Source organism: Cetorhinus maximus, chromosome 1 (genome assembly GCF_964194155.1).
Source record: "Cetorhinus maximus chromosome 1, sCetMax3.hap1.1, whole genome shotgun sequence".
Lineage (NCBI taxonomy): Eukaryota > Metazoa > Chordata > Chondrichthyes > Lamniformes > Cetorhinidae > Cetorhinus > Cetorhinus maximus.
Window position 1 is genome coordinate 171,966,045 of NC_135879.1, and position 24,481 is coordinate 171,990,525.

Below are 24,481 nucleotides of genomic sequence, written 5' to 3' on the forward strand. Positions count from 1 at the left end.
CATCAGCTGATGAGTATTGTTGGGAGAACTGATGAGGCTTTGCACTCTGCTGTGAGGCAGTGCAGGCCTTCCAAGCACAAGACAATGGAGAAAACGAAGAACTATTTACAAATGGGCGGCAGACCGATTAAGACAAGACTACTGGATGTAATTACTGTGAAGGACACCGCACAAAAGCAAAGGAATCATGTCCAGTGTGGGAAAAGCAGTACTTTAACTGCAAGAAGTTGAATCACCTTACATTAAGTATTTTGCTGGAAAGAAGAAAAGCAAGCCTATTAAAGATGGTTGCTGGAGAGATGTTGAATGATGATTAGGACAAATCACTCTACGCCAACAATGATTCTGACGAATTACTCTACACCCTAGAACAGGCTGGCACTGTCAAATCTCAAGGTAAAATATGGTTTGTGACTATGGGAATGATGACTGCAAAAGGAGAGCATCAAGTCAAGGTCAAGTGTCAGATAGACACTGGTGCCAAGTGCAACACCATGAGCTTCGCAGACCTGTGTGAAGTAGTTCAAGATGGTGACCTGAAAATGAAGCCATTGAAGGTAAAGTTCAGGCTCTATGATGGAACGATGCTCACCCCAAGAGAACAAACCAAGCTGAGAGCCCAATTCAACGGGAAGAAAGAAGATCTACAGTTCCGCTTGACATTAAACAAAATCCTCTCATCTCAGCTGAAGCAAGTCAAAAGCTTGGACTGTAACTCTCCATGTACCAGAAGAGATTTGCAGTGGTTTCACATGGACAAAGCATAGAAGGTAGTCCAGCCTAGCTCCTAAGGTTACATCATACCTGGACTACTCTTCCAATAGCTAAAAATTACTGAAGCCAGAAGCAGTAACAGGAGTGAGTGACTCATCAAAGTGCAATGACAGAAAGCCAAATTTTACTTTAATAAAGCCATCAAATCATTGCCAGAGTTGAGAATTGGAGAGCCAGTCAGAGTGCAACCAACACATTGAATAAAAGTCAATCAACTTGGAACCTGTGTAAAGCAGTTGTCACCTCAATTGTACATGGTGAAATTGAACAAGATATATCGCAACCACAGCCACACACATGCAACCAGGCAAGCTGCTCCTTCACAGCAGGCAGCTGATGAGGAAGAGTTGATTTCGCCAACCAGACAAAGAAAAGAATGGCCATCAGTCCCAGAGGCCAACTGCTCCCCAACAAATGCAACAGATCAGCAGCAACACTTGTCATGGCAACAACATTCTCCAGAGTGGCAATGTCACACCAGCAACCTGCTAGCACCAAACAAGCAACCAACAACAGCCTGAACACTTTAAATATTATGTGTGCAATGCATGTGAGAGACAGATGAAAGTGAGACAGACTAGAATGAACAGTTTTCCCCTCATGGGTGATGACTTTCTTTATAGGTGTAAGTGGATAATTTGCAATAAGTGTTTTTCCCTTTTTATGAAAAGGGGGATATTTGGAAAAATGCCTTTGCCTTTGTGCATGGTGCATGTTGTCGATTGTGGCTTGCCATAGTCATGTAATCTCTTAGTCATGACATCTGATGTCATTCCATTTTGAGGAAAGGATTCAGGCAGAAGCCATTTTACCCACCACATGGAACAATCAGTACCTCAAAATTTCTGTCCTTTCTTGTCTTCTGATCTTCAGTATTAATGCACATTGTTCTTATTATATACAATTATTATTTTAATCACATGTCTGATTACCTATTTGCACTAGAAGTAATCTAGTTGGCAAATTTGAAATATGTACATCTCCTACCATCTGTCAGGTCACATTCAGTTGCCGTTAAAAAAACACTTCAGAAGAAATATATGCTTATGGTTGCCTGTAAATATTGTAAATTGTATGACAATGGTTTTAAATCTACAAATTCAAAAGCAGGTATCAATGTATGTAGTCACAATCTGGCAACTGAGCAGGACCTTTAAATCTGACAATATCAAGAAAAATCTACATTCACTGGAAATAGTACACATTATCTTTATAAAGATCAGCAAAATGGGCATGATCATTATCTGTTACAATTAATGTAACTAGTTCAAGGAGGATAGGTAAAGCTGTGCAGTACTTAAAATAATCAGTTTGAATGGTGCATAGGAATATATAAGAATTTCAAACAAATAGTTTAAAAAGTATAAAAATGTTTTTAGTAATTTATAAAAAATGTTAAATATATACACAGTATTAACAAATGAGATTTTGGATAGCATATTTTCCTCATGCAACTGTAAAATACTTTCATCATGAACATAATTTTACAACTTTTATTATTTCTCCTGTGATGCAGTTGCAATGTCGCGACTTACGAAGCCTTTGTCTTATACTGTGCTTTTAATATCATTTTGTGAACTTTCACATCTTTTCTTTTAAAGGCCTTCTGAAAAATCCAGCCTGCAAGTAAAACAAAGTTTGCAATCATTATGAAAACAATCACTACTTTACAATATTTTTATTAGAATTTAATAGTAGAAATTTTCAGAATTGCCGAATGTTGGGTTACACTTGCATAAGGCATCACCAATATTTTGAAGAGTCTTATTTTTAATTACAGAGCCTGGGCCTTGAGGTGGACAATTCAAAATAAAGTTATGTTGACATATGCAAATGAATGCAGCCTCTGCTTTTTCCACAATGAAACACATACATTATTACTTTCAGTGACGCTGCTAGTAAAGCAATTGAAAAAGCAGCAAGGGATTTAAAGTGTCCAGAACAGCCCTAAAAAGGAATAGGTGTAAGGACCTGCCGAATAAGGGCAGTGATTGGGGTTGTTATGGAGGGAGAGCTGCCCACTACAAGGGCTTTCCCTCCTTAGGTTCTCATTACTGTCATCCCAAGGAATATCGCCATCTTTCCCTTGGAGATTTCTGGAGTAGTGGAAACTGAGGTGCTAATCACCTCAGAGAAATGTAGCAGCTTGCTAGACTGTGCCACACTACCAACATTTAAGTATGATGGGCAGGATATGGACAGCCAGAGCAGTGACAGAGGGAATTTGATGGGGTGGGGATGTGGCCATGGACCTCACAACCTTGTCTATATTTACATTTAAATAAATTGAACTGTATTGCACTTTATGTCAAATGAATTTGAACTGTTACTAAATGTACATTTATAAATTTTATAAATAAAGTATATTTTTTGGGGAAACAAAATCTGCGGTTATCAGTCTGGCACATTCCAAGATCCAGGACTGCTTGCTGAGAGATGCATTAAAGCTTGTGGCAGCCATCGCAAGGGCATAATGAGGAAAGGGCACAGACTAATGTACTCCTGCATTCTACACCAAGGGGCTGGAATTCAGTTTTATTTACCAGGGAACATTTAACATGAAATGTAAATTGTAAATATAACATGTATTTATTAGTGTCGTGAGACACACAGAGTGCCATGTAGCATATTGAAATAAACTGAACTGTAATGCATTTTATGGAATGTATTTTTACAACTAACATTAATAAAGGGCTGCATGTTCTGGTCAGTGAGCGGGGGTGGGGCCCACTCTCCGATGCATAAAATGACACGGGGTGACGTCGGGCGGAAGCCCTGATGTCACCCCACGTCATTTACATTTTCAGGTCGGCAGGCGCACAGCTGACTTGGCTGCGCGTCTGCTGACCTGTCAATGGCCTATTAAGGCCACTAAAAAACTAATTGAAATCATTAATGGACCTGCCCGTCCAACCTGAAGGTTGGCGGGCAGGCCGGGAGTCCTGGTGGGCTTCTGAAAAAACATGAAACCTCATCCACGGGCGGGATGAGGTTTCATGAGGGATTTTAAAATTTCAGAATGTTTTAAAATAAAAGTTATGGACTTGTCCCAACTCGTGACAGTGTCACGTGAGGGGACATGGCTGCAAAACATTTTCTATTGTTTAAAGTGTTTTTCAGATTTGAGCAAATCTCGTTGAGGCAATACTCCCAGCTCAGGGAAACCCCCTCTGCCCGCAGAGGGAGTGCACAGCGCTTCCTGGCAGACGTCACACTGGGCAGGTCTTAATTGGCCCGGCTACATAAAATGGTGGTGTGCCCCTGTCTGGGGGTGCCGATTGGAAACCCGGCCGCCCGCCCATGCCCGTTCCCGCACATCCCCCCCCCCCCCCCCCCACAATGGGGGGGAAAATGTTGCCCAAAGTATTTTTTTTAAATATTAAAAGTCTTGTCCCAGCTCAATTTTAAATGAGTAATTTCAGCCCACTGTGTGAACAATGCCCAAACACAGGGTAACATATTGTGTGAATGCAATTGTGTAGAGCTAGAAGCAAAATAGACCATAGTCCACTGCTGTGATATTGTGCAGCATATCATATCAGATCAATTATATTTGAAAGATTTCAGACGGCTATGTGTAACTTATGTTGCAATTTTAAAAAATAACCTTTTCTGATGATTAAGCTAATTTAAAATAATTGCTAATCTAACCTTCCTCTGCTGCATTTTTTTTAGTCTGTCTCAATAATCAATGCTGCTGTGGCAAGGGTAAAATTGCTGTGGCAATATGGGGAAAAGGCAGGAGATTGGCACTAAGTTAAAGTGCTCAGAGAGCCGGTGCAGACCTGATGGGCCAAATGGCTTCCTTCTACAACGTAACAATTCTGTGATTCTGTTGGTACATTTCAATTCTTAACTTTAAACACGGACTTCTCTGCATACTTAGAACCCAGTATCCTGTGGAAGAATCCATGGGTGAACCACCACTGGTATCGAACCATCAGAAGATGCATTACAGGAATTCACCAAGGCTCCTTAGACATCACCTTCCAAACCCATGACCACTACCGTTGAGAAGGACAAGGGCAGCAGACACATGGGAACACCATCGCCTGGAAGCTCCCCTCCAAGTCACTCACCATCCTGACTCGGAAATATATCGCTGTTCCTTTACCGTCATTGGGTCAAAATCCTGGTACTCCTAACAGCACTGTGGGTGTACCTACACCACATGTACTGCAGCGGTTGAAGAAGGCAGCTCACCACCACCTTCTCAAAGGCAACTAGGGATGGGCAATAAATGCTGGCCCAGCCAGTGAAGCCCACTCCCCATGAATGAATTTTAAAAAGCTGCAACAAGCAATCAAATAGATGAAAAACATGGGGGAGATGGTGATGGAGTGGCAATTCACAGGACTAGTAATCCATAGGCCCAGGCTATTGCTCAAATAGGGTTCAAATTCCACAATGGCAGCTGGTGGATTTTAAATTGAATTAATAAATCTGGAATTATAAAGCTAGCCCAGGTAATGATGACCATGAAACTATCATCGATTGTCATAAAAACCCACCTGATTCACTAATGCCTTTTAGGGAAGGAAATCTGCCATCCTTATCTGGTCTGGCCTGCATGTGACTCCAGACCCACAGCAATGTGGTTGACTCTTAACTGCTCTCTAAAATGGCCTAGCAAGCCACTCAGTTCGAGGACAGTTAGAGATGGGCAACAAAACAAAAACTAAGCTTGCGGCCCTGATGGGATTCCAGCTGAGGCCTTCAAAGCTGGTGGACAGGTGCACACATCAAGGCTCTATCATCCTGAAGATTTGGGAGGTACAAGAACTCCCCCCCACACCAATCCACGCCACCATCACAACCCCCCACCACCCCGACTTCAGAAATGTGACAATGGTAACTATCTTAAAGAAGGGAGATAAATCATGCTGTAGAAACTATCGAGATTGTAAAAGCCTTTAAGGCACAGCAGCATGCTGTAACTAGAGGGTAAGCATATCATGTGATTCAGCCTCAGTTTCAGTTTGGCCTGTGAGCAGAACCAATAACATAACCAATGCCTCTGCACTGCACAATGAATCTTGAAGAAAGTCTGGCCGAGTAGGTAATGCTTGAAGGAATCTGTCCGAGGAGTATCTGGACACCGCCGCACCTTATCAGCGCCCAGGCAGTGAGGTGAGAATTGCGTTTGTTTTCCCTCCTCGGTCTCCCTCAGTGAAGCCTGAGGCCTGTCCTTCTGTCTCCCGCCCCACAGCTCGGACACGGGGGGGAGGAAACGAGCTGCAGAGGAGCTGGTGACTGTGTGTGGACTTTATTTAAAACAGAGTGGGTGAGTGTGGGACCTTCATTTAAAACAGAGAGTGGGTGAGTGTGGGACCTTTATTTAAAACAGACTGAGGAAACTTCAATTAAAAAGAGTGCGCAGAGCAGCTGATTGGTGGGTTGGATTGGTGAGTATTTCTAGTCTTTAGATTAAAATTAAGGTCTATAGTTAGTATTTAGATCTCTAGTCTTTATTTTCTCTTTCTTAAAAATAGCTTGTTCAGTGTAAGATCGATACTGGTGTAAATAATTAATTTCAATAAAGTGTAAAAATCAGGGCTACTAGAGTAATTAATTAATAAATTAAATAGAATAAGATAGCGATGGAAGGACAGGCAATGTGTTGCTGCTGGACACCAAGGTGATCTGGAGTAAACACGTCTGTAGTAAGCGTTCGGATCCGAGGTAAAGAGCTGGAGTCCGAGCTGCAGACATTGCGCCACATCAGGGAGGGGGAAAGTTACCAGGACATTTTGCTCCAGGACGTGGTCACACCCCATAAGTTAGATAATTCAAATTTTGTCTGTGATCAGGGACAGGAGGGTGTGACTGCAGGTGAGGCAGATATAGGGTCCCAGGGGATAGTGTTCAAGGAGCCTCAGACACTTAAATTGTCCAACAGCTACGAGGTTCTTGCAAGCTGTGTGGACGAGAGCAGGGACTGCAGAGAGGATGAGCGAACTGACCATGGCACCATGGTACAGGGAGTCATTCAAGTGGGAGGAGGAAATAGTAGCGTAGCAGTAGAAAGGGACAGTGTAATTAGGGGGATAGATACTGTTCTCTGTGAGCATGAGTCCCGAAGGCTGTGTTGCCAGCCTCAGAGTTAAGGACATTTCCTCAGGGCTGGAGAGGAACTTGGAGTGGGAGGGGAGGGATTCAGTTGTTGTCATCCACGTTGGACCAACGACATTGGTAGGACTAGAAAGGAGGTTCTGCTGAAAGAATTTGAACAGTTAGGAGGAAAATTAAAAAGCAGAACCTCCAAGGCAATAATCTTGGGATTACTACCTGAGCCACGGACAAACTGGCATAGGGTAAATAAAGTCAAGGAGTTAAATGCGTGACTTAAAGACTGGTGTGGGGGGAATGGGTTTCAGTTCATGGGGCACTGGGGTAGAAGGGAGCTGTTCAGGTGGGACAGACTTCACTTGAACCGTGCTGGGACCAGTGTCCTGACGAATCAAATAACTAGGGCTGCAGAGAGGGCTTTAAACTAAATAGAGGGGGGAGGGTTCTGGAATACTGCTTTGGGCCACAGTAGAGTGCTTCAGTTGGAGGTTGGTGACTGAGGGAGTTCGGCGAGGAGGGAATGAGTACCGTGAGTACGGTTGCGTAAGTATTTACTACTTTTATCACTTATAGCTTTTAAGGTCTTATTTTATGGTTCGTTGTTTGTAAGGGCTATATTCTGCAACAATGAGGAGTAGGGAAGAATGGCCCTAGAGTAATTGATATTATTTGATGTTAAGTATCTTCCAAAAGGTTCAATTTAATTTAAAGGGGTAAGTCACGGCAGGAGAGTTCAAAGCCATGGTGTGCTCCTCCTGCTCTATGTGGGAAGCCGGGAACATTTCCAGTGCCTGGGGCCAGCATGTGTGTGGAAAGCGTCTCCAGCTGCAGCTCCTGGAAGCCTGGGTTTTGGAGCTAGAATGCTGGCTGGGGACACTGTGGAGCATCCGCAAGGCGGATCGAGGACACAAATAACTTACCAGGAATGTTAGGGAACACAGGGTTTAGTGAGAGGGAGAAATTGAAAGAAATCAGTATTAGTAGGGAAATAGTGTTGGGGAAATTGATGGGATTGAAGGCTGATAAATCCCCAGGGCCTGACAATCTACATCCCAGAGTACTTAAGGAAGTGGCCCTAGAAATAGTGGATGCATTGGTGGTCATCTTCTGAGATCCTATAGACTCTGGAACAGTTCCTACAGATTGGAGGGTAGCTAATGTAACCCCACTATTTAAAAAGGGAGGTAAAGAGAAAACAGGGAATTATAGACCAGTCAGCCTGACGTCAGTGGTGGGGAAAATTCGAGAGTCCATTATAAAAGATTTAATAGCTGAGCACTTGGAACACAGTGGCAGAATCAGACAGGGTCAGCATGGATATACGAAAGGGAAATCATGTTTGACAAATCTACTGGAATTTTTCGAGAATGTCACGAGTAGAGTTGATGAGGGGGAGCCAGTGGATGTGGTTTATTTGGACTTTCACAAGGCTTTCGACAAAGTCCCACATAAGAGATTGGCATGTAAAATTAAAGTGCATGGGATTGGGGGTAGTGTATTGAGATGGATAGAAAACTGGTTGGCAGACAGGAAACAAAGAGTAGGAATAAACGGGTCTTTTTCCGAATGGCAGGCAGTGACGATTGGGGTACCACAGGGATCAGTGCTGGGACCCCAGTTATTAACAATACATATTAATGATCTAGATGAGGGAAATAAATGTAATATCTCCAAATTTGCAGATGACACAAAGCTGGGTGGGAGGGTGAGCTATAAGGAGGATGCAGAGATACTTCAGTGTGATTTGGACAAGCTGAATGAGTGGGCAAATGCATGGCAGATGCAGTATAATGTGGATAAATGTGAGGTTATCCACTTTGGTAGCAAAAACAGGAAGGCAGATTATTATCTGAATAGCTATAAGTTGAGAGAGGGGAATGTGCAATGAGACCTGGGTGTCCTCGTACACCAGTCGCTGAAGGTAAGCATGCAGGTGCAGCAGCGATAAAGAAGGCAAGTGTTGTGTTGGCCTTCATAGCGAGAGGATTCAAGTAAAGGAGCAGGGATGTCTTGCTGCAATTATACAGGGCCTTGGTGAGACCACACCTGGAATATTGTGTGCAGTTTTGGTCTCCTTACTTGAGGAAAGATGTTCTTGTGATAGAGGGAGTGCAGCGAAGGTTTACCAGACTGATTCCTGGGATGGCGGGACTGACATATGAGAAGAGATTGAGTCGGTTAGGATTATATTCGCTGGTGTTCAGAAGAATGAGGGGGGATCTCATAGAAACCTGTAAAATTCTAACAGGACTAGACAGGGTAGATGCAGGAAGGATGTTCCTGATGGTGGGGGAGTCCAGAACCAGGGGTCACAGACTGAGGATACGAGGTAGACCATTTAGGACTGAGATGAGGAGAAATTTCTTCACCCAGTGAGTGGTGAACCTGTGGAATTCACTACACAGAAAGTAGTTGAGACCAAAACATTGTAAGTTTTCAGGAAGGAGTTAGATATAGCTCTTGGGGTGAAAGGAATCAAAGGGTATGGGGAGAAAGCGGGAACAGGCTATTGAGTTGGATGATCAGCCATAATCATAATGAAAGGCGGAGCAGGCTTAAAGGGCCTAATGGTCTACTCCTGCTCCTATTTTCTATATTGCTATGAGAGGGGATAAGTAGGCTTACAATGCAAAATGATATGGTGGCATTGCAGGGCAGCTACTTGGGTAATGATACCCAGAGTGTGACAGGAAGGGACAGAGTTTACAAACATAAAAAAAAACAGAAAATAGGGTCAAAGGGCGAAATAATGGTAAAAAGGCAAAATTAATGGCTCTTCACTACGTAGTAATCGGAACAAAGTAAATGAATTAATGGCACAAATAGAGATTAATGGGTATGATCTTCTAGCCATTATGGAGACATGGCTACAAGGAGATTAAAGCTGGGAACTAAATATTCAGGGGTATGTGACTTTTCGAAAGGACAGGCAGGAAGGAAAGGGCGGTGATGTAGCTTTGTTAGTACGAGATGGAATAAGTACGATAGCAAGAAATGATCTTGGATCGGAAGATCTAGAATCCATATGGGTGAAGGTAAGAAATAACAAGGGGAAGAAGACACTGGTGGGAGTAGACTGTAGGCCCCCTAACAGTAGCTATGCTGTCGGACAAAGAATACATCAGGAAATAATGAGGCCAAGTAAAAAAGGGAGTAATCTCCATGTAGGTTGGGAAAATCAAATTGGCAGAGGCAGCCATGAGCAAGAATTCATAAAGTGTATTTGAGACAGTTTCCTAGAATAATATATTGTGGAACCAACTAGGGATCAGGCTATTCTGGATCTGGTAATGTGTAATGAGGCAGGTTTAATAAATGATCTCAGAGTAAAAGCTCCCTGAGGAAACAGTGACCATAACATGGTAGAATTTAGCATTTAGTTTGAGAGTGAGAAACTTAGTTTGGAAATATCTGTGCTAAACTTAAATAAGGGTAATTACAAAGGAATGAGGGCAGAGTTGGCTGTAGTGGACAGGGAGAGGAGTTTAGCAGAAAAGATGGTTGATGAACATTGGCAGACGTTTAACAAAATAGTTCATGACTCACAACAAAGATATATCCCAGTGAGGAAGAAGGATTGTAGGAAGGGGAATAAACCAACCATGGTTAACCAAGAAAGTTAAGGATTGAATCAAAGTGAAAGAAAAAAACAAACAAGGTGGCAAAGATTAGTGGTAAGCTAGAGGATTGGGAAACTTTTAAAAGCCAACATAAGATGAGCAAAAAAAGAAAGAGGGAGAAAATAAACATTGACGGTAAACTAGCAAGTAATAAAATGGACAGTAAGGGCTTCTTTAAATATACAAAAAGGAAGAGAGGGGCCAAAGTCAATATAGGCCCCTTTGAGAATGAGGTTGGGGAAATAATAATGGGGAACCAGGAAATGGCAAAGGAGTTGAATAAATACTTTGCATTAGTCAGCAGAAGATACTAATAGCATTCCAAAAATATTAAATAATCATGAGGCAAAAGGTGGGGGAGGAAATAAATACAATAACTATCACTAGAAAAAACGTACTAGGGAAACTAATGGGGCTAAAGACCGATAAGTCACCTGGACCTGATGGCTTGCATCCGAGGATATTAAAGGAAATAGCTGCAGAAATAGTGGGTTCACTGGTAGTAATCTTCCAAGAGTCCTTAGATTCTGGAGAAGTCCCAGAGGATTGGAAAACTGCCAATGTAACACCCTTACTCAAAAAGGGAGGGAGACAAAAAACAGGTAACTATAGGCCAGTTAGCTTAACATCTGTCATTGGGAAAATGTTGGAGTCTATTATAAAGGATGTAATAGCAGAGCATTTAGAAATGCATAATATAATCAAGCAGAGTCAGCATGGCTTCATGAAGGGGAAATCATGCCTGACAAATTTATTTGAATTCTTTAAAGAGGAAACAAGCCAGATAGATAAAGGGGAACCAGTAGATGTAATATATTTGTGTTTCCAAAAGGCATTTGATAGGGTACCACACATAAGGCTACTTAATAAGGTAAGAGCCCATGGTGTTGTGGGTAGTTTATTAGCATGGATCGAGGACTGGCTAACTAATAGAAGACAGAGAGTTGGGATACTGGGGGGGCATTTTCAGGATGGCAACCTGTAACTAATGGAGTGCCCCAGGGATCAGTGCTGGAGCCTCAATTATTTACAATAATATTAATGACTTGGATGAGGGAAGTGAATGTACATTTGCCAAGTTTGCGGATGACACAAAAATAGGTGGGAAGGCAAGTGGCGAGGATGACACAAAGAGTCTACAGAGGGATATAGACAGGTTAAGTGAGTGGGCAAAAACATGGCAGATGGAATATAATGTGGGAAAGTTTGAGTTTATGCACTTTGGCAGGAAGTATAGAAGAGCTGAATATTATTTAATATAATAAAAGGCTGAAGCAAGCTGCAACACAGAGGGATTTGGGGGTCATGAAAGCAAAATATTGTGGTTGCTGGAAATCTGGGTCCTTGTGCTTGAATCCCAAACAGCTAGCACACAAGTTCAGCAGGTAATAGGTAAGGCAAATGGAATGTGGCCTTTATTTCAAAGGGAATGGAGTATAAAAATAGGGAAGTCTTGCTAAAACTATACAAGGCACTAGTTAGACTACACCAAGAATACTGTGAAGATCCCCTTATCCAAGGAAAGATATACTGGCATTAGAGGCAGTTCAGAGAACTAGATTGATCACGGGGATGGAACGATTGTCTTATGAGGACAGGCTGAGTCAGTTAAACAGTGTACAGAGCTATGGTTTCTCGATTCAGGAGTGTCTGAATCAGACAAGCAAGCCATAAAGATTCATCTAGCAACTGGGAATGAAGGTCTACACAGGCAGGATTAACAGCAGGAGAGCTCCAGGGTCCCCAAAAGACATGGACTACATTGGATAACCTATTCAGAATCAGGTTAAACTTCCATATTCATCGACTAGAGTTCATGTCATTTCAACAACAGCCTACAGAACCCATAGACCACTTCATCAGCAGATGCAGAGGAAAGGGTATATAATGTGATTTTTCAAACACAGAGCTAGCAGATAGAATTGTTGAGTTGGTGATCGCATCCACTCCCATGGAAGAATTCCAGAACGATCTGCTAAACAGGTCCAAAACATTTAGCATCGAAGAGCCATTCAAGGTTGGACATGATTATGAAGTGATCCTTGCAGGTTAACGAAGCTTCCAGGTGCTAAGCACAACCCCACTTGTTGATGCACTCACTAGCATACACAAACCTAACAAAGAAGTTGTTGACTTTTGCATGCACTAAGGAAATGCCCAGCTTTTCATCAACTCTGCAAGGTATGAGGCAGAAAAGGCCATTGGCAGCAGCAGTGCACTAGAGCAAAGGCTGATGCAGCTACAAAGGGCATTGCCCTGATCAAAACAGATCATACAGAACAGGGACCTTCAAGAAGTAAGAATAATTGTCTGGTATCCCATCAGAAACATAGGGCAGAATATTGCACTTGTTGGGCAGGAGTGTGCCGGTCCTGAATAAGCATAAAACAATGTGCGATATTTCGGTCAGCGGGCACGTGCGGGAGTCGGCAGCACACCCGCCGACAATTAAGCAGCCTATTAAGGCCCTTAATGAACAAATTAAAAGAAATTTTTCCCTGCCCAACCAACCTTACGATTTGTGGGCAGGTGAATTGGCCAGGTGGCCTTCGGAGTTTTTGCGAAACCTCATCCACGTGCAGGATGAGGTTTCGATCAGTGACTATAAAAAAAAATAAAAAATTTTCAGACACATTTCTAACCTCAGGGAGGTTTTACTACACACACCCACAGGCATGCATGAACTTCTGCGCTCTTCCACTTCCTTCCCCACCCTGGCAGTGCTGAGCGCTGCAGCGTGCGATTCATGCTGGCTGGCCATTAATTGGCCAGCCAACGTGAAATTGCAGTTGGGGGCCGATTGCAGGTGATGGTCGGCTTCCCGATCGCTCTCGGGCCTGCCCACTGAGCCCACCTGACGACCAGAAAATCCTGGCCATATACATATGGTGATTAACAAGCTTGAAAATGATGATGATGTGCATGACGAGATGATGAGCGGTGAACACATGTTCCACATTGTCAATCTCGTGGAAAGTATAGATAACATCACACCATCCGAAGTGTTTGCCCAGATTCAAATTATCTCTCTTAAGGAAGTTGGCAACTATTCGCTATTGGCCAAGATTGACAAAGCAGCAAGGGTCGACATCCTACCTCTACAAAATCTAAAAGACATACACCCACAGAAATGGAAGGCCAGGGTGAAACCTACTACTGTGCAACTTTCACTTATTCCCTGTGCAAGATCAACCTCAGAAATTACTCCTAGCACCTCAGTTCATGACCTGACATCCAAATATCCATAATGTTTCAACAAAATTGGAAGTTTCAGCAACATTACACTAGCAGGAGAATGCAAGTCCATCAATTGATCTACCACATGAGTGCCAGGATGCATATGTATATACTATGACATTGCTGCTGTGGGTAGAACAAAGCAAGAACATGATCATAATCTGTACCTTTTGATACAAGTGGTTTGTAGTGTAGGATTGGTGTTCAACAATCTGAAACGTGCCAGCAACATATAGCAGATCAATTTCTTTGGTTCTATTTATTCTAATACTGGCACATGTCCCAATCCAAGTAAAATAGAGGATGTTAAAGACATGTCAACTCCCCTCAAAGATATCTTTAATATCTTATCTCCATACATTCCCAATTTCGCTCAAAAATCTTCATCGCTAAGGGAACTATTGAGAAAGGATGTGCCTCTCCTGTGGCACGAAGACCACCTATGCCTCTTCAAAGCACTGAAACGGTCATTATCAGAAGCATCAAAATTCAATTTTACAATCCTCGGGAGACAACTACCTTGGAGATAGATGCCTCACAGAATGGTCTGGGAGCATACACACTACAAAAAGGCAAAACAATTGCATTTGCTTGAAAGGCTCTGTCTGTAAAGCAATCCAATGATTCCAACATCAAACGGGAATCTTTAGCTTTTGTTTTTGGAATGATGCATTTTTGTACCTACATATTCAACAAAAGATTTGTGATACAGACTGACCACAAGCCAATGGAGATGATTTAGTGACCAGTGCACCCAGTGAAAAAAGAAGATATATCCTTGAATCTACAAGTTGACTTCATTGACTTTGAACTTGAAGATGTTCAATGAACTGATTTCAAGTGAATTGATTTGACACATTTTGCGCCACGCAAGTGCCAGCAGCTACAAGAAGAAATGATGAAGAATTCTACGCTACAGAAACAGTGGAAAACCATAATTGAAGGATGGCCTGATTGACTTAGCATGCCCATGAACATGTGAGACCATTTTGGCTTATCAGAATGAGCTAGGTACCTCCCGGGGAGTCATTTTTAAAGGCAGGCAGGTCATACCAGAATCTTGGCTACCTGATATTCTTCAACAACTTCATCACTCACAGATGGGTGTAGATTGGACAGGAAGACTCACAAGGCAAACAGTCTATTGGCCGGGTATGAATAATGACATTGAAGTCGTCATCAAGAAGTGTGTGGCATGTCATGAGCATACGCCAAGTCAGCACAAAGAACCACTCTTTCCATATGATATTTCTACCCATCCTTGCTCCAAAATTGCATCTGATCTCTTTCATGTCCATGGCACTGACTTCATCATTATCCTCGACTACTTTACCAAGTACCATATTATTCAACAATTGCACAATATGTCAACCACAACTGTTGCACACACTCTAACTGCTATTTTCAGTTTATTTGGTGTGCCTAGAGAGATCATTACAAATAATGGTCCACAATTTATTGATAAGCCATCTCAGGTTATATGTGAGAAGTGGAATATTGATCACGCTACTTCTTCTCCTAATTACCCTAGGTCCAACGGCCTAGCTGAACGAAGGATTCGCATGGTGAAATCCATAATTCTCAAATGTGGACAGACCAAGCAAGACCTACACATTGCAACAAAACATCTGAGAGCAATGCCTTTTAAGTGCAACTATCCCATCGCCAGCAGAACTCATGAGGAGAATTTTCTCCCCATCAGGAGGGTTGGACGGGAGCGGGTGCGGGTAGGGTGTGTTGCTGATCGCTGCCCGCGGTTGGCCGCATGCCACCATTTTACATGGGCGGGCCAATTAAGGCCCGCCCAGTGTGATGTGCACCTGGAAGTGCTGTGTGCTCCCTGTGCAGGTGGGGGGAGTAGGCTCAGCCGGGGCCTGCACTCTTCCGTGCATGCGCGCAAAAGAGCGCAGAAATCTCCCTAAGGCACGGAGCTGCCTCAGGGGGATTAGTTTGATTTTGGAAAAGTGTAATTAAAAAAAAAAATTAACATGTCCCCTCATGTGACTGTGTCACATGAGCTGGGACATGTCAATGAATTTTATTAAAAACTTCTATTAAACTTTAAAAGCCTTCATGAAACCTCATTCAGCCGGTGGATGAGGTTTCATGATAAATGCAAAGGCCACCTGGGCTCTTCACCTGCCCACCAGCCTTAAGGTTGGACGGGCAGCTCCATTAATTAGTTTAATTGGTGTTTAAATGGCCTTAATAGGCCTTTGACAGTTCGACTCCAGTGCGCTCCCGCCAAACTCAAGACCTGAATGATGTGCGGTGATGTCGGGACGCACGCCCAATGTCACCGCGCATCATTTTACGTGTCGGTGAGCAGGCCCCGCCCCCACTCGCTAACCGGAAAATTCTGCCGCATGTTTCACAGACCAATGTTTACCAATTTACCTACTCTTACCCATTCTACTCTCTCAGAAACTGGAGGGCAACTTTTAAAACTGCAGGAGATGATGACCAATGAGCATGATAAAAATATGAATACAGAATTGCCAAGTTTACAGTTGGGACAACAAGTTTGCATCCAGGATCCCACAGAAGGTACATGGCAACTAGCTGAGGTGACAAGGATTTATCCAGAGCTAAGGTCTTATGAAGTCATTAGACACAAAAGCGCAACAGTGAGGCATAACCGCCGACAAACAAATCCATTCCATCTCCTCAACCACTATGCAGTCCTGTCACATCAAGGACAAAATCCCAAATGAAACCAGGAACAACGTCCAAGAATGACAACCCTACATATCACTGTGAGTAATTAAAGGCACCTCCAGGCAAGGTTACCATTTCAAGATGTGGGCGTACCAGCAGATTAGCTCTACGCTTTAGAGGCTCAAAGATTCAACAGCACTATATGCTCCTGTAGTGGTAACTATACATGAACATGCATTGTAAATAGTTATACTTCTTTGGAAAGGGGGAAAGTATGCCATCACTAGAGGGGAAGTGTGTCACGTGATCCAGCCTTATTCACTTTGGTGAGCAGAACACAGCACAGCTCTAATGGCTTCAAGCTTTCTATCCATGTATATGTTCTCATGTGCCTATAATCTAAAGAAATAAATCCACAATGTGTTTACCCAATCCTTATGAGTGATAGGTGCCTTTATATCATTATAAAATATGACACCCCAATCCTCCCACCCCCAAATTCAGGAATGTGAAAATTGTAACTATTTTCCATAAGGGAAATAAAACATGGTTTGGAAACTATCAAGGTATTTCCCTCTTGTCCACAGCAGGGAAATTCCTAACATGCATTCTCCTGAATCATCCACTTCCTATGAAATCCTCCCAGAGACAGTGTGGCTTTAGACCTTCCAGAGGAACCTCTGACATGGTTTTTGTTGTCAGACAAATCCAAGGAAAAATATTGAGAACACCACCAGGATCTCTTCATTGCATTCATCAATCTGACCAAAGCATTTCACTCAGTAAATCGCGAGGCGGCGTGGGTTGTGCTCTAGAGATTTGGATGTCCAAGAAAATTCATCACAATCCTGAAACAACTTCATGATGATACAATGCAACTGTCTTAGTGGGAGATCTGAAACAGTGGGCAGGATTTTCTCGTTGGTGTGTGGGGGCGGGACCCCCTCAACGCATAAAATGACACACGGTGATGTTGGGCGTACATCCTGCCGTCACCATGCGCCATCGCGATATTTCGGTGGGCTGGCGTGCGATGATCTCCGATGTGCGCCCACCATTAATTAACGGGTCAGTTAAGGTCCTTGAGCCATTAATAGACAGCGATTTTTCGGGGCCCGTGTGGTTTTCAGGTCGTCGCACGGGCGCAATGGGCAGGCTACATTTTTAAAACCTCATCCACGGGCGGGAAAAGAGGGGTCAGTGGGATTGCGAGTGGTCTTTGGTGGACATTTAATGCTTACAATTACTGCTACTTGCCTGTGGGAGCAGGAATACTTCAAATCTCTTCACAACTGCTTGGACAGGAATAACAGGCTTCAGGTCAGGACTCTGGAGTAAACATCATTCTTAGGGCCTTGCTGGTTTCAGGAAGCCTTCCTTTACCCTGGGAATGGGAGTTGTGCTATCCACTGGAGGCACCTCCTGTGAGGAGGAAGGGAGGGCCAGAAGGGGGAGGAGGCCAGGAGACCACATTCGGCCTCCAGGGGAGCCACCTTTGGGAGGAGAGGTGCAGGTACAAGGTGCGGAGGGCCAACAGGAAGTGCAAGGTGGAAAGGGCTGCAGAAGACGTCACTATCCTGCTGCCAGGGTTTACAGGGGGTGAAGCAGCTACCTTAATATGTCTGAAGTGCAGTGCCGAAGGAGGCTCCATCTCTCAAGGGAGACAGTGACCTCCATCTGTCAGATGATAGGCCCTGAGGTCTGCGCCAACTGTGACATTGAAGGTCACGGCTGCCCTCAACTTCTATGTCTCCGGCTCTTTCGAGGGGTTGGTGGGCGATCTTTGCGGAGTCTCCCAGTCAGCTGTCCACACTTGTGTCAAGCAGGTGACAGACGCTCTGTTCAGGCGTGCATTGACTTTCATCCACTACCGCTGGGTCGAGGCCAGCCAGACCGAGCGAGCCAGAGGCTTCGCGGCCATTGCTGGCTTCGCCTGCGTCCAGGGTGCAATAGACTGTACACATGTGGTCATCAAGGCGTCAGCAGGTGAGCCCGGTGCCTTCGTCAACAGGAAGGGCTTCCACTCCATGAACGTGCAGATAGTGTGTGATCACAGGATGCAGATTCTACAAGTCTGTGCAAGGTACCCAGGCAGCTCCCATGACGCCTACATCCTGAGACACTCCCAGGTGCCGGGGCTCTTCAGTGCTCCAGCCTGGTTGGATGGATGGCTGCTGGATGACAAGGGCTATCCCCTCAGAAGATGGCTCATGATGCCTCGTCGCCATCCAAGAACAGAAGCTGAGCAGCGGGCTACAATAGGAGCCACGGCACCACAAGGGCTGAGGTGGAGAGAACCATTGGTCTTCTCAAGATGCACTTCTGATGCCTGGACCATTCAAGGGGCGCACTCCAGTACCCCCATAGATCCTGTGTCACTGATAGTGGTTGCATGCTGCACTCTCCACAATCTGGCGCTGGAAAGGGTGGGGGAACACAGTGGAGGGAGAAGGTGTAGACGCAGATGCTCCAGCTGCACACGATGATTCCAGCAGTGAGTCCGAGGATGAGCACGCGCAGGAGAACGCTGAGGAGATAGACACTGACCCGGGCAACCTCCAGGGAGGCAGGGACATCTGGGAGGCTTTAATCCAATGAACCTTCACCTAGCCCACCACAGATGGGCCTCCAACACACGCCAGGGCTGCAGGCTCCATGCTCGATACCTGAGAGCAACATCTACCTGGTTAGGAACATTAACTATGTGCCTTGTCAATAAAGCTCAATGACAAACAAGTCACTCATAACATCATGGGTTCCCGTACACCTGCAGAAGTAAGGAATCACCCTGAGCCTTGTTAAAAAATGAAGCATTTCATGAATGTAACAAATAAAACAGAAAAGAGACTTAATTCAAAGGTGTTGAGCTGTACACCAAATTATAATCAACTAAAAGCGGGACAACATAAAACCACCAGTGAGAAGACTGTGGTGTGCCTAAGGTGCCTTAAGTTTACGTTTGCGGGTGCTATGTCTAGGTGATTCCCCCCCTCGCTGGCACTGGCATTCCAGACAGCCTGCTCACTCTGCTGTCCTGTTGGCCTCGATGACCTTGGCGGGTGCCCTCTGGCCCATGGAGCCTTTGATGGCCCCGCCTGGGAGGGAGCAGCCAGTTCCACGGCTGGCATCTCCCCAGTCATCGCAGCCTCATCGGATCCCATGGTCACTGGCAGAGGGGCGGAGGAGATACTACCTTCATCCGGAGTGCCCTGAGAGGAGCCCGCAGAGACGGCAGGCAGCTCGCGCACTGATGTGTGGTTGCTTTGGACCTCCCTGCTCACCACTGATGGATGGGATACTTGGTGCCCAATCCATCTCCCACACTGACACTGACCAGCTGAGGTCAATGCCACTGTGAGGGGGCGTGCCGGTCCGAGCGCACCCCCAGGAATTCCTGATTGTTCTCCTGGAGGAGCCTCTCTATGAGAGTCGCCACTCTCTCCATGGAGGAAGCACTGCGCTCGGCCATGAGGGTCATTGCATTGCTGATGCTCTGCATGGACTCCTCCATCATGGAGAGCATGCCACGCATTCCCTCATGCATCTCCACCAGATCCTCCCGCAGACCCTGCTGCACTTCCAGCATCTGCTGCCTCAGGGACAACTCCAGAGACACATCATCAGCCACCGACTGAGCATGTTCCTGGTCCCCTGGAGTCCTCCGACTGCTGGCGCCCTGGGCACTCTCTGCCTGTGCCTGCACCTCAAATGAAGTGCCATCACCGCTCTGCCCCGGGACACCAGCCGTCGATCTAATCCTCACCAAGGTGCTAGTATCTGCGCTGGTGCCTGCCTGGCAGAGATGGTGTGACACTGGTGCTTGCAATTCTTCTGGGCCCTCAGGTGTTAGTGGCAGACCCTCTGCCTCCTCTTCCCGGCCCTGCTCCAGTGATGCTGAGAGGAAGAACAAGGACCATTTGATTAGTTGAAGTCGAGGTAATGTCAATGTACATGCCTGGCCCACGAATCAGTATGCACTCCTCCTTTCATAATCAATGGGAAACCCATGTTGGAAGCTTAAATCACTAAACATTCAACAATGGAATGGTTGCAGGGGCAGACATGGTGACCTCAGTGCACGGTACTCTTACATCCTCCTGGCACCCCAGCCTCACCACCACTGGTGGACCTGGGTGCATGGCGCCTCTCCAGCATCATCGCCTCCTGCTCGTATCTGGTTATAATGGCCAACTGTGCCTGGCCTCCGCCAGTCCGCATCCACTCTGTGTTATTATGTGCAGTCTTCTCCTGAAAAGGAGAGAGGAGCATTGATGAGTCCAGCCTGTATTTGCATTGCCATCGCATCCCTGCCACCCCTACCTGAGCTATTGCAGGGCTCCAGTGCATCATAACCCTGCAGCTGCTGCACACTCACACCAAGCAGCCAGGGCTGCCTCCCCCGGCCCATATGCTGTCTCCATCACATTTGCCACCACATGTTATAACCTTCCAAAGCAAGGTTGCACAAGCACGTGGAATGCCAAGGGCAGCAGATGGATGGGTGCCCCGCCACCTGGAAGCTCCCTTCCCATTATGTCAGCAGCCTGACTTTGACATGTTTCGGAGTTCCAGCACTCTGCCTAGGTGCAGATCCTTGAGGTCGCCCCAAAACAGTACTCTGGGTGTCAATCTGCATGCAGCGGGTGCAGAACCCTGCTCAGCACAACCCTCTCAGGGAGAACTAGGCATGGGCAATAAGTGCTGGCCCACCCAGCGAAGGCCACATGCTGTGAATGATTGAATGCAGCAACTACATTCAACGTTGGGGGTGCTGGTGGGGGAACCGGGGGATGGGGCAGGGGGGAAGCCTACCTGCTGCGTTAAGTGACCAATGCCAACATGGTGCTCACCCTTCCCGAGCACAAGAGGTCATTGAAACGCTTGAGGCACTGAACTACATCGTGCAAACTCACAATCTCTGCCACCTCCTCCCAGGCACATTTGGTCATGTGGGGGGGGCCTCCTCCTCCCATCCCTGGGAACAAGGATCTTACGCTGTGCTGCCACCTCCTCCAGGAGGGCAGCAAGGCACTTGCCCGAGAAGCAAGGGGCACAGTGCCCCGCTGACCTGCCCTCCTGTCTGGCCTGCTCACCAGCAGCGCTCTGGGGAGCCCTTCTGCTAGCCATGGTTGACAGCCTTTGCAAGGCTGCAGGAGCTCTTTAAATAGCCCGTTGGGTCGCCATTGGACCTGGTGGTCATTGCAGTCCTGCTGCCGCCCGCTTCCTCAGGAGCCGCATGTCACACTGGGTGGACCTTAATTGGCTCGCACACGTAAAATGGCAGCGCAGAGCTGATCATTGGCAGCGATCGACTCTGCGCCCGCTCCCGACCGGCCGACGGGGAGAAAATTCTCCCCAGTGGCTTCCCAAACTGACGTCAATCAAGGTTGTGTGATAGCCCCCATGCTTTTTACAATCTACCAGTCAACTGCTCTTTGGTGTGAGTATTAAATACTGCATATTTATAATTTATATAATTATAACGATAAGCATAACTATTATTACATTTTTCCTACTAAGTAACTGAGCCATACATGATTCCGAGTCTGATCTTTGATTTGTGCTGATTAGCTACTATTAGCCAGGGTGAAAATTGGAACATTGTAATTGGCCTTAATGCTTCATGATGAGGGAAGGATCACTGTTTCTGTCTCTTTTCCAGTGACTACTGCTGGAAGTGTACATTTGTGGACATAAGGTGAATGCAGAATTGTGCTCAACTGTGATCACAATTTATGTATATATTATATTCTGATATTTGATTATATTTATATAAATATATTATAAATATCACATAAAATTAAATATAATGATAATTATCAGTTGGCCTGCGGGACACCTGGGGTGTCAGTAGCATGGCAGCTTCCTGGAGGAAGCCTCCTGATGGGAAGCCAAGGAGCAGCACTCAAGGCAGACTCTGAGGCCTCCTCCACCCCACCTACCTGGCTGTAGAAATGGCCGCAGGATGGCCTGTGGAGATGTTTCCCCTCCACAATCATGGCCAAGCAGCTGTGGACATTTTTGAATTCAAAGCTTTTAAAAGTGCTGAAAAAGCACATCAGGATGGAAGCACCTTCTCTTTCCCTTACCTGCAATGCAGACTACAGTCCTTTTAGTGCTGGAGGATCTCCTACTGGCCCTCCAGCTTCAAAAGCCTGCCTGTCCTACAGTAAAACAGTGATTACACTTAAAAAATACTTAATTGGCTGCAAAGCGCTTTGGGACATTATGAGAGGAACTATATAAATGCAAGTCTTTCTTTTTTCCTTCCACCCCCCCATCCCTGCCTCTCTGTTGGGTACAAGACATCCACCCTCCTTTAGACCTTACTCACCAGGACCTCCAAGAACCTGTGCACTCTTTCACTTGGTCCCTGACCCATCTTTCAATGTGCTGCTGTGTGTCACTCCACACCTTCAGTGGAAATGAAGATATAAAGCTCTCCATGAAAATTGCTTTTAACCAGTGCTTGAGTGCTTAACCTGCAGGTTTCTCTGCTTTAGCATGTCCTGGCAAATTCAAATTATGACAAGCAGTAATTAGGACCAGAATTTCATGCTGAAACCAGATTTTGAAACAAGTCTGCCTTGTTAGCACAGTACCCATTTAGCATCTATTTTTATCTTTTCACCAAAAGATTTGCTAAAATGTCTAGCAGCTTTTCCACTTCTGAGCTTCACTAGGTTTCAGTTTAAATTATTTTTAGTTGTTGTTCTGGCTCAGGGGGTATTCAAACTGTAGCCACATGCATCCCTCCAGCTCACTCAATTTAGCCCTCAACTCCTTTGTAGCTCAGTCCTATTTGCATGTACATTTCTTGGTCACTTTTTGGTCTCTGAATTTCAAGGCCTTGAGTGTTTGGCAAAAGCTACTGGTAGATAAACTCTAAATCAGGTCATGATCTGTTAGCATGATAAGTTAGTGGGAAGATGGATTTAAACTGGAAGGTCAGGGCACAGAGGGCTGTTGGCAGAGCTGAGTATAAAACACTTAAGGCCAAGAACATTTGGAGCACATTCACAACCTGTACATAAACAGCCCTCGCTAGACAATAAAACCCAAGTGCAAACTGAAAACAAGTATCAGTATTTATTTTGCTCACAATGTCTTTACTCCTGCTATTTTTATATTTTCAATTTTTATATTTTTAAATGCTAGACTATTTTGATCCAGTGGTTGCATGCAGTTTGTCTGTAATCGGATGGTCCCTGGAAGGAATGATAAGCAGGACATGTGTACAGAATAATAGGTTAATATTTATGATAATGTGGTAGTGATGTGTATCATGATGTAACAGTGATATCAGCAGCCATGCACAAGGGACTATGAAAAGAAGGTGGAATAGTCTGTACAAAAGAGAGATGTACTTGCCTAGAAGCTTAGAATGCACTATAGCATTAAGAAAGGAGCCTTTGAAGAAACCTATTGGAGTTCAACTTGAGTCACTCGTAAGTAGTGAGAAACCTTCCCAATTCAAATCAGGGTCCAAGTTACCCGAAAAGAGATCCAAATACTACTGAAAGCGGAAACCAAACCACAAACCAAGATAGAAGCAATGTTTTTAAAAATTCTTTCACGGGATGTGGGCATTGTTGCCTATCTCTAGTTGTCCTTGAATTGAGTGGGTGTGCCACATTAGTTCAGAGGAGAGCTAAGAGTCAACCACATTGTTGTGAGTCTGGAGTTACATGTAGACGGGACCAGGTAAGGGCAGCAGATTTCCTTCCCTAAAGGACATTTGTGAACTCAAAGGCTAGTCCCTGCCTTTTGCTGTAAAGGGGAATGGGGTGGTGGATGGTGGGTGGATGGTGGGGGGATGGGCGGGGGTGTTGCAATATCATTTGAGTAACATACTAGATTCACTTACCTTCCACAGTGCAAATATTACAAGTGCTAGAAGCAGCAAGCCAGCGAGAACACTCAGTATAATCACCCAGATTGGAACACCTCCATGGGACTCTTTTGACACAGTTAAAGTCACCTGCAAGTTGTAAGCATTTCATTAGCATTTAGGCAAATTAAGCTAAGTATAAGAGTTCTGAACATCATGAATAACCTAAATATTTAGTTCTACATATTTTCTTATCATTTCAATTAAAATGAGATTGAAGGGTGTTAGGATT

General features: G+C 45.0%; 1 protein-coding gene across 1 annotated transcript in view; it reads right to left on the bottom strand.

Annotated features, from left to right (window-relative positions):
- Positions 1-1,659: 1,659 nt before the first annotated feature.
- The window catches only part of itga1 (integrin, alpha 1), a 322,507-nt gene continuing 299,685 nt past the window's right edge, over positions 1,660-24,481 (bottom strand). Inside the window, exons 31-32 of the mRNA XM_078550022.1 lie at positions 24,226-24,339; positions 1,660-2,394 (exon numbers count right to left, since the gene is read on the bottom strand). Of these exons, the coding sequence (XP_078406148.1) occupies positions 2,356-2,394; positions 24,226-24,339 (153 nt within the window). The 3' untranslated portion in view covers positions 1,660-2,355. The remainder of the gene's footprint in view (positions 2,395-24,225; positions 24,340-24,481) is intronic.